Source organism: Tursiops truncatus, chromosome 7, assembly GCF_011762595.2.
Source record: "Tursiops truncatus isolate mTurTru1 chromosome 7, mTurTru1.mat.Y, whole genome shotgun sequence".
Taxonomy (NCBI): Eukaryota; Metazoa; Chordata; class Mammalia; order Artiodactyla; family Delphinidae; genus Tursiops; species Tursiops truncatus.
Window position 1 is genome coordinate 58,176,895 of NC_047040.1, and position 15,809 is coordinate 58,192,703.

Below are 15,809 nucleotides of genomic sequence, written 5' to 3' on the forward strand. Positions count from 1 at the left end.
AACAGCTCATGCAGCTCAATATTAAAAAAACAAACAACCAAATCAAAAAATGGGCAGAAGACCTAAATAGACATCTCTCCAAAGAAGACATACAGATGGCCAAGAGACACATGAAAAGCTGCTCAACATCACTAATCATTAGAGAAATGCAAATCAAAACTACAATGAGGTATCATCTCACACCAGTTAAAATGGGCATCATCAGAAAATCTACAAATAAATGCTGGAGAGTGTGTGGAGAAAAGGGAACCCTCTTGCACTGTTGGTGGGAATGTAAATTGATACAGCCACTATGGAGAACAGTATGGAGGTTCCTTAAAAAACTAAAAACAGAACTACCATATGACCCAGCAATCCCACTACTGGGCACATACCCAGAGAAAACCATAATTCAAAAAGACACATGCACCCCAATGTTCATTGCAGCACTATTTACAATTACCAGGTCATGGAAGCAACCTAAATGCCCAACAACAGATGAATGGATAAAGAAGATATGGTACATATATACAGTGGAATATTACTCAGCCATAAAAAAGAATGAAATTGGGTCATTTGTAGAGACGTAAATGGAACTAGAGACTGTCATACAGAGTGAAGTAAGTCAAAAGAGAAAAACAAATATCGTATATTAACGCATATATGTGGAATCTAGAAAAATGCTGCAGATGAACTGGTTTGCAAGGCAGATACAGAGACACAGATGTAGAGAAGAAATGTATGGACACCAAGGTGGGAAAGTGAGGGGGGGTGGGATGAACTGGGAGATTGGGATTGACATATATACACCAATATGTATAAAATAGATAACTAATAAGAACCTACTGTATAAAAAAAACTAAATAAAATAAAATTCAAAAAATAATATGGAACGCTTCATGAGTTTTCATGTTATCCTTGCACAGGGACCGTGCTAATTTTCTCTGTATCGCTTGAATTTCAGTATATGTGTTGCCAAAGCAACCATGACCACGGGAATTTGTTTTTTGTTTTTTTTTTGGGAATTTGTATTTTTAACAAGCTTCAAGGTCATTCTGATACACATTCAGGATTTAGAATCACTGTTTACCCTTGCATTTGGGTCTTTAAAAGAATATATTCATATATATATATAAGAATATATTTTTATATAGAGAATGTATAAAGTAATATGAAGATTAAATCATAAGATGGCAATTCACTTTTTGTCATACTCTTCTACTCCATTTAACATTGCCCCACGTATGCTGATTCATTAAAATGCTACTTGTCTCTAAAATATTTTCATTAAAATATTCTCTCTCAATCTCCCTCTTTCCTTCCCTCACTCCCTTCTTCCCCTTCCTCCCCCTTTTTAATCCATTACCAAATTCTGTGATACATTTCCTTTACACCGAGAGCTATTTTAACCTCTCAAAGAAAAACTGTGTCACTGACAGCACTGCACAGTCCTGGTTAGTGAGCATCAGCATTTGTACTAAGTATGTTCTACCATGTTTTCTTGAATTAAGTGTGCTTGCAATGTGTGACAATTCCCTATACCATTTTCTGGTGAGTTACGGTAAATAATTTTCACTCACAGTGCTATCAAAAGATAGAGTGCATTTCTTATGGTACTGCCATAAGAAATATAAAGGGCATCATGTTGGATGTTAAAATTTTTTAAACAACTCAAGATGACTTTAGGGAAATGGTTGTAACAAAGGGAAAGGATCAGCAGAGGTTCAGGGTGGTGGAAATCTTGTCATTAGAAAGGATATCATAACATCCCTCTACCAGGGAGGATAAACTAACAATTACGAGTGGAATGGGAAGAAACTATGGCTTGCGACATCTGGGGATTTAAAGAGAAGAAAAAAATCCACTTAAGAGGAACCTCTGCACTCAGGAATTTGACCAAAAGAGCCTGTTCACTTAAGCTGCCCTGGAACACACACTACTGCAGTTAACAGGGAACACCTACAGTGTTGCTGGGACTGCCGCGTCCACACCTGGCAACGTTTCACTGCAGCCAATGGGAATAGCTACAAGATGCTACAGCAGTGGTTCTCAAACCTCAGAGCATCACCTGGAGGGCTTGTTAAGACAGAGTCCTGCGCTCCACGGCCAAAGATTCTGACTCAGCAAGTCTGGGGTGGGGACCTGAGAATTTACATCCTTAACAGGCTTCTAGGTGATGCCTGATGCTACGGGTTCTCAGAGCACACTTCGACTGGCACTGACCACTATTTGTAATAATGCAACAGTTTTTTTCTTTGCATTAAACTAATATGTATTCATCAAACCTAAACACTGTGTCCATTATTTGCATCATGGGTGAAGAAACTTAGGCAAGAAGAAAACTCGTTGGACGGGCACTATTGTACCTGAAACATAATTATGTCTTACAACTACCTAATCCTCTCCCTTTGACTATCAATCATATCTATTAATCTTTTGTTGGTGTGCCTTGTCTACATATCATGAGGGGTGGGGTGGAATCCAAATGTTAATAAGTGTTATGGAGTTTTAAAAATCAAATCAAAATAGCAAAAATCATGAAAAAAATAATTCATGAAAGCTGACAAGCCTTCACCCTTATCATCTCAAGGTTAAATAATGATCAGAATTCTTTCAGCTGAAGTATTTACGTTGCATCTTGATGTCTGACTATCATAAATATACAACTGAGCTATTAGGCTCTATTTTTCATTGCAGATGAAACTGATGCATCTTCGTGTGGTGTAGTCTGACATAGTAAAATTGTTACTCTCTAGGTAGGATATTCATAAAAATGTAATTATTGTAATCAGAACAGTCTTGAAGCTCATGAGAGGGGATTGCCAGATTCATGATTGGCAGTTTTCAATCACTTCACACATAATAAAGAAACTTCTTAAAGAAGCCCTAGGAATCACTAATGTCTTACCGGGGAAACTATTCTGAGCAAACAACAAAGGGTGTTGGGGGATGGTGGTGAGAACTCAAGTTGGCCTCCTCTGCCTGGCTTTGGGCAGGACTGGATGGAGTCCTTTAACATATTTCCTTAAGTTTACTCACCAACAGGTTTAACTAGCGTGCTATTTGCTGGGAGAGTGCTTTGAAAAGAAAGAGATCATGGAAAGACCATGATCTATCTTTTTATGGCTCTCCTCTTTGGCTTGTCACGTATTTTATCTTGATGTCTCAGTAAGAACTTCTTATTTGACATCCTGAAATGTGTCAAATGGGAAATAATTAGCTAAAAGTTTTTAGGGTTTCCTTGAGGAGTAACTGATAACAACTACTTGATGGTATATATATAGCCATGAAATGAAGATCTTTTACATAAAACTTTAAAGTATTTCGGGAAGAAAAATGACTTTCAAGGAGACTCAGATTCTTTCTTGGTTTTGCCAAAGATGAGCTATATATGATCTTGGGTAAGTTGCTCCATCTCTCCAGACCTACGGTTTTTCACTTATAAAATGAAGAGTTTGGCTTAAAAATCTCTCTGGTCCTTTCCCACGTATTACAATGAACCTGTGAGACCTTGAAAGGAAGTGGGAGAGGACTTTCCTGGTGGCACAGTGGTTAAGAATCCTCCTGCCAATGCAGGGGACACGGGTTCGAGCCCTGGTCCGGGAAGATCCCACATGCCGCAGAACAACTAAGCCCGTGAGCCACAACTACTGAGCCTGCGCTCTAGAGCAACAACTACTGAGCCCATGTGCCACAACTACTGAAGCCCTCGCACCTAGAGCCCATGCTCCACAACAAGAGAAGCCACCGCAATGAGAGTAGCCCCCGCTTGCCGCAACTAGAGAAAACCCGCGCGCAGCAACGAAGACCCAACACAGCCAAAAATAAATAAATAAAATTTATTTTTTTAAAAAAAGGAAGAGGGAAAACATCTCTGTTGCTCAGCAGGCAGCGCTGGTGATATGGGGGGAAGGTTAACACCACAGGCTCCCATGGTATTCATGAATGTGGCCCTTGCTCTGCTCACTCAGACATAAACGCTTACTGTGTACATCTGTATACTAAGACACCTGGATGTGAAAGATTTAACCCTGTGATTTAACTTGTGAACATGAAGGAGAAGCTACACTGTTCACCAATACTGCTAAATACTTGATGTTTTTTACGCAACAAACATTTACTGAGCACCCACCATTCTTTGTACAGAAACGTGAGATTGGGCTTGGGGTGCAGTGGGTACAGAGTTTCCTCTCAGAGCACCACAGTTACATATGAGGGACAGACCTACAGGAAGCCCATAATCAGGATGGGTTGAAAGTAGAGTGAAGGCCCTGTGATGGTCCACACCCTTGGTCCTGTGCTTCCAGAGACAAAAGATATTTCCATTAGGAGAACGACAGTAGTGCTTCTCTTTTCCCTTTCCTTTCTTTTTTTTTTTTTTTAAAGACATGACTATCAGTCAGGATTCAATGTGTTTACAGCTTGACTACTTCATAGAAAAACGTGTCTATAAAACACCTGGTAGTTGTGAAAAGGGGTAAGGCCCACGCACGGAACAAAATAAATATATTTATTCAGCTGTCCCAAGCCATTACCAATCTCCTTACACCCAAGGATTGTCTGTCCCCTCCTAAATTTTATTTCTAATATTCTGGCTATATAGGTAAAAAAAAAATTTTTTTTCAGAAAATCAAAGTCCTACCCCCATAACTATCCTTAAGTACAAACACTCTTTATGGCATTTCAGACCAGCTTTGATACTCTGAACCAGAAAGATGGCTGCAAGTGTATCTCGTGTATCAAACACAGTGATGAAAGAAAAAGTTACTTGTCAATGCAGTTCAACAAGTATCTCCTGAGCACCTTTCGTGTACCTGGCTCACTGAATTAAGGACACCAAAGATAGCAGAGATGCTGTTATGTTCTCCAAGCCACAATGTCAGAGTAAACAGTGAGCCTGCTGCCTGACCCACAACCTATAGACAGCAAGGCTGCCCCCAGTGGGCTCTGAAGTTACCCTTTGCTCCTATCTCATCTCCAAAGCTGAATTCTAACCCTGCCCTCTTCCTTTCAGTGACTTTTCCAAGATAAGCTATGCTCACCTGCTTAAATGTATCACCTTATGCATTTTCAAAGGCTTTGAATTTTATTGTGCTAATGGACATTTAATTCACTCAGAATTCTGATCAGGTAGCTTTTCATAGGCAGGTAGGCTCTGCCTTACTGTGTCTAAGTACTGGTTATGTTGAAATCCCTTCTAGACAGGATCCCTAAAGGAGGGTATTTCCATTGAACACATGGGTAATTTTGCTTATTTAGCGAAGGAGAAGGGACACCGCCTGAGAGGTATCCCAAACAACGAGACATGTTGGGAAAACCTCCAAGCAGGCAGAGAAGTTGGAAGCGGTTGTGCCATAATTAAGGTGATCATATTTTCCTAATCAGACACAAGGGCAGATAGCCTGACACATGGTCTGAAAACAGGACAGATTATTTGAAATCTGGGATGTATGATCACCATCTTCACAGTGAATGAAGCCAGTGAGACCGGCAGCTGTTCAGAGTGCAAGTCATTACCGATGAGTCTGTACACTGAGGGATCCAGAGGAGTGGGTGGAAGCCTGCTGATGTCATCCACTTATGAGCCAGGGCTTCCTCACACAGCACAAAGAAGGTCTGTTACCAAGGGTTTCATGGAACTACTTGCTGTCATCACCTTGTCTGCAAGGACAAAGGTGCAATCTACTGACCAAAAATCAATGAAGCTTTGCTTCCAAATAACAGTCTGGGAATGCAAAATACAGGCAGGAGCATACTGTTATATGTCAATTATATCTCAATTTAAAAAAAACACAAGCAGCAGCAAGCACAGACAGCTCATAGCTATCCTTCACGTGTTTGGTTCTATAGCTGCTGCTTAGACAGATTTCAAACATCATACTATTTTTAAAAATTAAATCCTCATCACTCTGCCTGCTAATCTTGTGCATTCAATTTGAAACTTGGGAATTGTTTTGCTGCAAAGGAGGAGATTCAGAAATTCCAGTTCTCCTGCTTAATACAAGTATTATGTCCAGCATAATGTAATAGGAGAAAAGTCTCCCTTTGTTGCCAACACTCAAAGTCAACTCTTAGTTATGTGCTTTGAGAATGAGCCTTGGAAAATATTTCAACTCTAATTCCTATCACCAACATAGAACATTTAGGCCTCTATCTCCACTTTTAAGTTACTGTATGCTTTTTCAACTTGTATCTTATCAAAAAACTGATTTTATTTTTTTAAAATGACATCAAAACAAGTTTATTTTGATGATTCAATGATTTATGCTATGTGTATCACCATTTTAGCTCTATTAGAGTGGTTAAGAGAGACTTTGATTTTATAGGAAACTCAAGGTCAAAGTCTATAGGGTTTTTTTCCCTACATCAGGGCTTTAAATAGTAAGCAGAAACACAAAAGAAGTGTATCTGAATATACCTGGTGTGTTGTTTATAGCTGCAAATGATCAATGAAAAGTGGGTGAAATACCCCTTTTTTATAATCTCACATAAGAAGTCTGGAGGTATGGCATTTGCAAGGTTGGCTATTTCAGGGGCTCAGTGACTTACTGAGCATCTGGATTCTTCCCACATTTCCATCCCATCATCCTGGGCACATTGGTGTTAATCCTTTAGCCTGCTCCCTATGGTCAGAGGACGGTCATTGCAGCACCAAATAACAACCTCACACCCCATGTAAAGAACCAAAGATGACAGTATCCTCATAAAGAGGGAAAGAAAGAGTTTCCCAGAAACCAGGCACTTTGGAAAGTGGTCAGCCTCTTTAATGGGAAGTGGGCTCTCTGTCAGCACATGAAAAGGGTGAGAGGGATGGCAGTTGAATAGACAACCAACAATATCACCATAGGTGGGAACTGAGAGAATGTTTATTTACATATATTGAAAGTTAATGGAACCTTCTGATTATTTTCCAAGGAGATTATGTCTGTGAGATGAGTTTACAATCAAGTAACGATTTTCTAATCAGTTAAAACAGTACACTATTGATACTATGTATAAAATAGGTAACTAATGAGAAAAAAATACAACATTTAAACCAACTATGCACATGGCTGATTTACTTTGTTGTACAATAGAAATAACAGCATTGTGAAGCAATTATACTCCAATAAAGATGTATAAATTAAAAAACTATACTTCAATAAAATAAAAACAAAACAAATAAACAAAAAACAGTCATAGGTGCTTTTACAAAATTAATCTTCCTAGTGTCAATGGGAAGAGTAAGATTTCAGGATAACAGATGCCAGTGGCAACACGTAAGCATCAGATGCAAAGTATACATAATTATCATAATTAACAGCGAGTGTGGAGTATCAGGCAGAACACCCTGACCTGCAGGGATCTGCAGTGATGGTTAATAGACAATGGTGTTTTTAGAGATGAGAAAAAAAAAAAAAACAGTAAAAAGGAGAGGGTATATGTGAGGTGTGTCTAAGGGTGTGTATAGCTTGATGGTTGAGTTGAGGGCGGTCAAAAATGTACAATCTTCTAGACAATGATAATTAATGCCTGTTACCATCATATGTTTCCTACGGAATTATATAATGCCACATATAAAGTGTTCTTGCCAAAAAAACCAAGCCAAGTCAGATTAAACTTCCAGATCTAACACTCAGCTTATAGGATGTACAGGAAACAGGAATTTGTTAAGCAACATCTCAGTGAAATAATCAGCAAAATCCAAAAATGATGCAGGAAATTTAAACCTGATTAGATATTTGATACTAAGGAAATTTTATCAATATTTTGGGGAGTTATAAAGGTATTGTGGTTATATTTTGTTTTGCAAGCATCCCTTTTTATTTTGCTAGTCACTTAATCCAAATATGCAGTTATGTTTTTAAAAAGAGTCCATATCTTTTAGAGACACATGCTGAAATGCTTACAGCAGAAACGAAATGACATCTGAGATTTACTTCAGATGCCTCAAAATAACCCAGTGGGGGGACTTCCCTGGTGGTCCAGTGATAAAGAATCCGCCTTGCAATGCAGGGGACGCGGGTTCCATCCCTGGTCAGGGAACTAAGATCCCACATGCCATGGGGCAACTAAGCCTGTTTGCCACAACTACTGAGCTCAAGAGCCTCAACTAGAGTCCACGTGCCCTGGAGCCTGTGTGCCACAACTAAGACCTGACACAGTCAAAAAAAAATAAATTACCCAGTGGGAGCATAGGTGGAAGTTAAAGTGGGAGGAATGACATGCTATGAAGATTTATAGTCATTTACTCACTATCAATAAAGCCTCCGTTCATTTTGAGAAGGTATAAATCTGGTGCACTTAGAACCAAGAAACTTAATTTTTAGACTTCATTTGCTTTCTATAAGTACAGCAAAACCAAAAATCAAACCTCTTCACAGCAATAAGCCAGTTTTGTTCCAATAGGAATTCAAATTCAAAAAAACAAATGCAACACACACATACACTGAACAGCACAGACAGGATTCAAATTCTCAAAACTATGAGTGATGAAGACACCCTCCAAACTCCAGATGGTTTGCAAAAGTTCCATGAGCACCGCCCCCAATAAGGCATCTAAACAATACAGGGCAAAGCTGTGATCTGATACATGTAGGTATTTTCCTGGCTATATCTAAGCATCTCCTAGACTTCTACTTAAATGATCTTGAGACTACCTCAAGAAACTAGTTTGGTTCTCCCTTTTACCAGGATGAAATAATAACAAGAGGTAGGGAAAAATTGGAATGGGAATTGCCCAGCAAGGACCATAAAGGGTTGAAGGAAATAATTGTTATTTTTGGTGTTGTTCTCCCTTCTACAATCTTCTTATTTTCTGACTCCATCCCTCTTCATCTCCCACCTGAGCTTGTATTGTGCCCACGTCCTCTGGCTTCCCTGAGCCTTTCTCATTTCTGCCCTCTCTCTAAATTTTCAATGCTCCCAAATTCAATTATAAATTCCGAAATTAAGGTTTCAATCACAGCAATATGTAATAAAACACTACTAGAATTTTAGATTTGTTTGATCCCCCAAAGCCATCTTCCATCAGAATTCTAATTCCCGTTCTCTCCGTGTGCTGACCTAATCTAGCAGTTAGGATTCTAACTACTTCTAATGGACGTTCTCAGCTACCAGCTCACAGTCCTAAGGACCTATCATCCTTATGTTCTCTCTCATCAGAATGCTCAGCAGCTGCATCCTAGAGAGGTAGTTATTAATATGCCTTCAATAACAAGCTAAGGAGGGGCTACAGAGAAGAGAAAAATATGCCTGATCATTCTAATTTACTTTAATGTAATAAAAATTCCCAATTACACGTACAGTTTAGTTAGTGTTTGGAAATGAGGGTCGTACCAATTGCTTGAACAAGGTACTGGTAAGCTTTGTTCTTCTACCCTGATGAAAATTTTGTCACAGAAATCAAGATGTAGGCTTTACAATGTATGTGATAAAGGTTCATGTAATCTAGACAGTTCCACAAAAGTTTTTTCCTTCGGGGTAGTCAAGGTGACTCATGACTCCCCCAGTCCTATTTTTTATGCCCCCCACTGAGATAATATGGAAATGTTTTAAACTATTGGACTTTCCTAAAACTCAAGACCCATGCACTGCGTTTCTGTTCTTAATGCCATGAAAGGGTGCAGGTGACCTGTTACACTTCTATTTGGTGCCAGGGGCTCCCATGAAGCTTCAGGCTCCAGACTTGCCTGTTAAAGTTCCATCTGTCTCCTCTTTTACCCAAATTCACTGTGTGGGGCAATGATATTAAAGACTTTCCTCAAAGCTGAAAAAATAAATAAACTATTGGACTTTCAGGCAAGAATATATTTTAGAACAGGTCTCTAAACCTTACTAGTCAGCAGAATCACCTGGGGATTTTTTTTTCCTGAATCAGATTCTCAGCCAGAGTGGGAGAAAGTAAGTGGCTGGGTAGGAATGTTTTTAAACTCTCCATGAAATTCTAATGATCAGTCAGGTTCGGGCACTATGTTGAGAGTACAGGGCCACCTCGCAGTACCTCCTAAGTCATATCACTTACCTGCTTGGAACCATAAAGAAAAGGGAGAAAAGCCTTTCTGAGCTCCAGCCTGCTTCCCAACTACCTGGCAAAGTGCATCGCTTCTCTGTTCTTGGAGCCCTGTAATCCAGGCCACCCAGTTCAGCTGTTCCTACTTCCATACAAGCAGGTGATTCCTCCTGTAGAAAAAAAGAAAATACACTCATTAGGACCCTAAGTATAGAGCTTTACAAATAGCTAATTTACCAATGACAACAACTTTGCAAGGTTGGTATTGTCACCATTTTGTAGCAGAAAAAACTGGGGCTGAGATGATTAGAGTGCGATTTTGCCAGGTTTTCCCCATGGTTAGTCTCAGAGGGCAGATTTGGAACCCAGTGCTGTGGGACCGGAGAGATTACTGATGTAGTCATTTGTGCCTTGCTCTTACTTCTATTGGAGACTTACTTGGTAGAGGGAAAGGTGATTTCCCCCTTCCTTTCCTCTCTGGAAGGAAACCTGGCTTTTTGTTCTGAGGCACAGGACCCTTTTATGCTCAGTTGTAAGAGCTTTAAGAGCTTCTTTGTGGTTAAGAACTGGAAAAAGCCAGACTTACTTTATTTTTTTTTTATTTATTTGGTTGCACCAGGTCTTAGTTGTGGCTTGAGGGTTCTTTAGTCGTGGCATTCGAACTCTTAGTTGCAGCATGCATGTGGGATCTAGTTCCCCAACCAGGGATGGAACCCGGGCCCCCTGCATTGGGAGCACAGGGTCTTAATCACTGCACCACCAGGGAAGTCTTTTTTTTTTTAATTTACAGACTTGGAGAATTATTGTCTTTTCAAGAAAAGAAGCTGGAATTACCCTAAAAAGGGAGGAGATGGAAGGCAATGTTTCACAGGTAAGACAGCTATGCCCCTACCCTGAGAAGATGGGTTCCCAGAGGCTGGAGAGAGGTGTGGACATTACTTGCATCCAAGTGTGTAGAACAATTCAGAGTTTTCCAATGCACCACTATAGCTGCAAAAGGGCAAAGAACGTGCCACCCTCAACCAAACTCAGGCAGCTGTCCCATCTCAAAACCTGACTCATGGGGAATCCCAGAAAGAGGAAAGGAACTAACATTCACTTCATAGCCATAGCATACCTAGAACGTTTACCCTTGAGCCCAGGGCGTCCTGAGAGCCTTCAGGTGTGGAGCCAGTGGCAGCCCTGCCTGGGCAAGTTTTCCTTCTCTTTCCCATCTCCCACAGCTGGCTACTGAGATGCACAAAAGGCTGTACTTGTGTACAGAGCCCTTGGGGTAATGCTCGGAGCTTAGCTACCTGCTCATGGAATGTAGTCATCTGCTCACAGATCCAAAGCATCTGGTTCTTTATCAAAATAAACAGACTGAGTGAAAGAAGCCAGATATGAGAGAACAGAAACCATATGTTTGATTATATGAAGTGCAAAACAGACTAAACTGACCCATAATGACAGAGGTTAGTACTACTAACCTTTGGCCAGGTATTGACTGGGAGGGAGCACAAGGGAGCCTTCTAGGGGGCTAGAAATATTCTAGGGGGCTAGAAATATTCTATAGCTTGATCTGGATGGTGATTACACAGGTGTAAACACGTGTGAAAATTCATTGAGCTGTGCCTTTAAGATATGTGCACATTACTGTTACGTATTATGTGTTACCTCCACAAAATAAGTACATAATAAAAGCAAATAAGCCAACAAACTTGGATACTAAACAGTAACCTACAATGACCTACCAGCTCCAGCTTGCCTATTACTGGGGCCACTTAATCCTCTCTTGCTGACTCAATCCCTTCCTAATTCCTAAAATTAATCTGGCTCCCTCCACCAAAACCACACAGGAAATTTTAAACACCAGAGGAGAGCACTCAGCCCAATAGCCCTCACCCATGGGGGTAACCTGTAGCATGATGTGTGTGTGCAGAGATGTCAGCCAGACTGCCCAGGTTCAAATCCCTCCTCTGCCACTTTTTGATTACAGCCTTAAGCAGCTTACTTAATTCTCTACACCTCAGTTTCCTGATCTGTGTAACAGGTTTAAAAATCAGGATTAAACAAGATTAATCCAGGTAAAAGCACTCAGCAAATACCCATTATTATTAAATGCCAAGCCTATGAAAAGCACTTTACCAGTATTGTCTCATTTAATTCTTAGAGCAACCTTGTCTGATAGCTGGTGTTATCACCATTTTAAAGTGAAGAAACTGAAGTTCACAGAGGCTAAATTTGCTTAAGCTTACATAGTTGGAAAGGGGCAAAATCAGGGTTTGAACTCAGGTCTGTTTTGTCTTTTCCTGTCAAAGGGCTTCCCCAACCCCCACCTGGGCCCTCCCAACCCCTGTGTTCCATTGGCTTCCTCCTGGGCCTCCATGCTGCTGAGACTAGACCACACAGCCCACTCTTCAGGGAACTTTCTAGTCCTTCAGATTCTGTCTGAGCCCCGGGTTCAGAATAATCAGCCTAAGTAATAGGCAACAATTGGATCAAGATGGTGAAATGAGCTCATAAGATCATGTCCCCTTCCACCCAAATTTTCTTACAATGACAGGTGCAAAATGTTGTTTTTTTGTTTGTTTTTAAAGGATTAATTTATTTACTGTTTTCTTTTTTTTTAATTTTTTAAAATTTATTTATTTTTGGCTGCTTTGGATCCTCGTTGCTGCGCGCGGGCTTTCTCTAGCTGCAGCGAGCGGGGGCTACTCTTTGTTGTGATGCACGGGCTTCTCATCGCCGTGGCTTCTCTTGTTGCAGAGCACAGGCTCTAGGCGTGCGGGCTTCAGTAGTTGTGGCGCACAGGCTTAGTCACTCCATGGCATGTGGGATCTTCCCTGACTAGGGCTCGAACCCATATCCCCTGCATTAGCAGGCGGGTTCTTAACTACTGCACCACCAGGGAAGCCCCAAAGAAATTCACATGGTACTGATAAACAGGAAAAGGCACTATTATCAGAAAGTTCTGAAATACTTAAAAGATAAAAGTTAATCAACATTTACAAGAGGGAGGAAAAATCACATCCCCAAACTGGCTGCAGAAAACAAACCAAATAAATGATTAAAATAATGGAAAGAGCAAATCCAGAGTTTCCATACTCAGAGAGACATTTACAATAATACAGAAGGCTCTGAATCAACCAGCAGGATAATATATTAAAGAACTTCCCTGGTGGCGCAGTGGTTGAGAGTCCGCCTGCCGATGCAGGGGACGCGGGTTCGTGCCCTGGTGCGGGGGGATCCCGCGTGCCGCGGAGCGGCTGGGCCCGTGAGCCGTGGCCGCTGAGCCTACGCGTCCGGAGCCTGTGCTCCGCAGCGGGAGAGGCCACAACAGTGAGAGGCCTGCGTACCGCAAAAAAAAAAAAAAAAAAAACTGTATTCAGGGGCTTCCCTGGTGGCACAGTGGTTAAGAATCCTCCTGCCAATGCAGGGCACACGGGTTCGATCCCTGGTCCGGGAAGATCCCACATGCCGTGGAGCAGCTAAGCCCATGCACTACTGAGCCCGCAGGCTACAACTACTGAAGCCCGAGCACCTAGAGCCATGCTCCGCAACAAGAGAAGCCACCGCAATGAGAAGCCAGCGCACCACCACGAAGAGTAGCCCCCGCTCGCCACAACTAGAGAAAAGTCCGTGCACAGTAATGAAGACCCAATGCAGCCAAAAACAAATAAATTTATATATTTAAAAAAAAGCACTGTATTCAGAACATGGGGCCCAATAGCCTTCCCCTGCCCCTGAACTAGCAGAAAGAAGCCATCAGGAGTGTTTTCACAGGGACAGAGGGGGATAGGAAGCGAGCACCCAAGAGGAAGTGTTAGATGACAAGGTAGCTCTGCAAGGAACAAAATGCTCACAGGTTGCCGCCAGAGTGAGGCCTTCCTGGCTTTAGTATCAAGACAAAGAAATACTACAAATGCGTGGTGTATTGGTTTTCTATTGCTGCCATAACGATTTTCCACAAACGGTGGCTTAAAACAGCACAAATTTATTACTTTACCGTTCTGTAGATCAGAAGTCCAGGGCTAAGCTCAAGGTGTCAGCACTCCTTTCTGGAGACTAGGGGAGAATTTGTGTTTTGCATTTTCCAGCTACCAACAGCCATCATATATCTTAGCTCATGGCCCCCTTCCTCCATCCTCAGAGACAGCAACTCTCTGACCCTTCTGTATTAGTCACAGCTCCCTCTGATCACAGGTGGGAGAGCTTCTCTACTTTTAAGGAATCATGTAATTGGGCCCACCTGGATAATCCAGGCTAATCAAGCTAACTTAATCACATCTGCGTAGTCCCTTTGCCATTTAAGGGAACGTTCACAGGTTCCAAGCATTAGGCCATGGACATCTTTGGGACCATTTTTCTGCCTACCACATGTGGTTATTGGGCACTTGGCAAATAACCCCGCTTTCAGGTTTGGCAATTTGAGTGTTAGCTGTTCCACCCAGGACCTGAATCTGGAGTGATACCCACAAAGACTGGTGGCAATGACCTAACCAGACTGTTCCTACAAAGTATCCTTGGTTGTTGCCCCCTTGGTTCCTGCTGGCTTTCCAAGCCTGATTTTCAGCCTTCTAGGTAATTCTGTGAGCTACCCAATAGCCTGCCAACAAATTATTTTTCTGCACAAATTAGCCAGAGCCAGTTTCTGTTACTTATGATCAGAGAAGAAGCAGATTAGCATCAGACTTCTCATCAGCAATGTTGGGTGCTAAAGACACCTGTGTAATACATTCCAAATTCTGAAAGAAAAATGATTTTGTACCTAGAAATCTATACCAAGGGAAATGCACAATCAACTGTGAGAGCAAATTGGAGACATTTTTAACACACAAGGATTCAGGAGTTTTGCCACAATCACACTATCTCTAAAATAATTATGGCTCTCAAAAATGCACTCGAACAAAAGAACAATGACAAAAGGTAACCCAAAGAAAAAGATAATATGGAGTAAAAGGAAAAAACTGAGTCAAAACAAAAAGTAAAACTTAACTAGAATAAAACTAATTTGGTAAATTGCTTACACCTATAGAGGCAAAAGGAGGAAGTCAGAGTAAAAATTTCTTGTTTAATGGGAAGACATGAAGGTGGATTAATTCTAGATGCTGATAAAAAACATGTAGAACCATGAGAGTTCAAATTTTAAGTTAACTATCTAAATAACCAAAACTGAGCTCATAACTTTGCCAACCCCTGAAGAAAATGGAATAAAGAAAACTTGCTCAAACAAAAGACAGCAAGAAGAAACAGAAAAAAACAAAAACACCTGAATAGAAAACATAAGCCAAGAAAACATGAGTGTATTTAAACATATTAACAATACAAAATGTGAATGAGTTAAGTTCCCATATTAAAAAACCAAGTTTTAATTTGGAGTAAAAAAAAAGTCCAGCTACATATGCCATTACAATTAAAAGGAAAGAAGGCTATTTTCAAGTGATAAAAATCACAATTCACTAACAAGACATGAGAGTCAAGAACAAATACTCTTAATACAGAATTTTAAAATTCAACAAGGAGAAATAAAAACCGATCAATCTATATTGATGGTGGAAAATTTTAATATATCTATTGGAGAAATTAATAGACCAAAAAAATATTTTAAGCTAGTATATTTGAGTAATGCATAAAACCACTTAGAACTACAAACAACTTTGTAAAGATCACAGGGATTTCCAACGCACAAAATCCAACGGTCTTCATTTTACTCCATCTCTCAACGGTAATTGACACTTGGTGCGCCTCTCCCCAAAATGCTCTCTACCCGAGCCCCAGAGATGCCACATTCTCCTACTTTCCCACCCTTTGTGGAGCAGTGTGCCCACCCTGTTTTGCTGGCTCCTCCTCCTATTCC

At 40.8% G+C, this 15,809-nt stretch overlaps 1 protein-coding gene and 1 non-coding gene across 6 annotated transcripts in view; both read right to left on the reverse strand.

Moving 5' to 3' along the window:
* LOC141279176 (uncharacterized) overlaps positions 1 to 15,809 on the reverse strand; it is a 118,704-nt gene that overhangs the window by 74,778 nt on the left and 28,117 nt on the right. For 3 of the 5 annotated variants that reach the window (XM_073807557.1, XM_073807561.1, XM_073807560.1), the window contains one exon: positions 9,983 to 10,140. In XM_073807557.1, the coding sequence (XP_073663658.1) occupies positions 9,983 to 10,140 (158 nt within the window). The remainder of the gene's footprint in view (positions 1 to 9,982; positions 10,141 to 15,809) is intronic. The other 2 variants (XM_073807559.1, XM_073807558.1) reach the window with 1 other exon arrangement.
* LOC117313124 (U6 spliceosomal RNA) lies at positions 861 to 964 on the reverse strand. Its single transcript, XR_004527585.1, has one exon. It is a non-coding gene; the product is annotated as a U6 spliceosomal RNA (small nuclear RNA).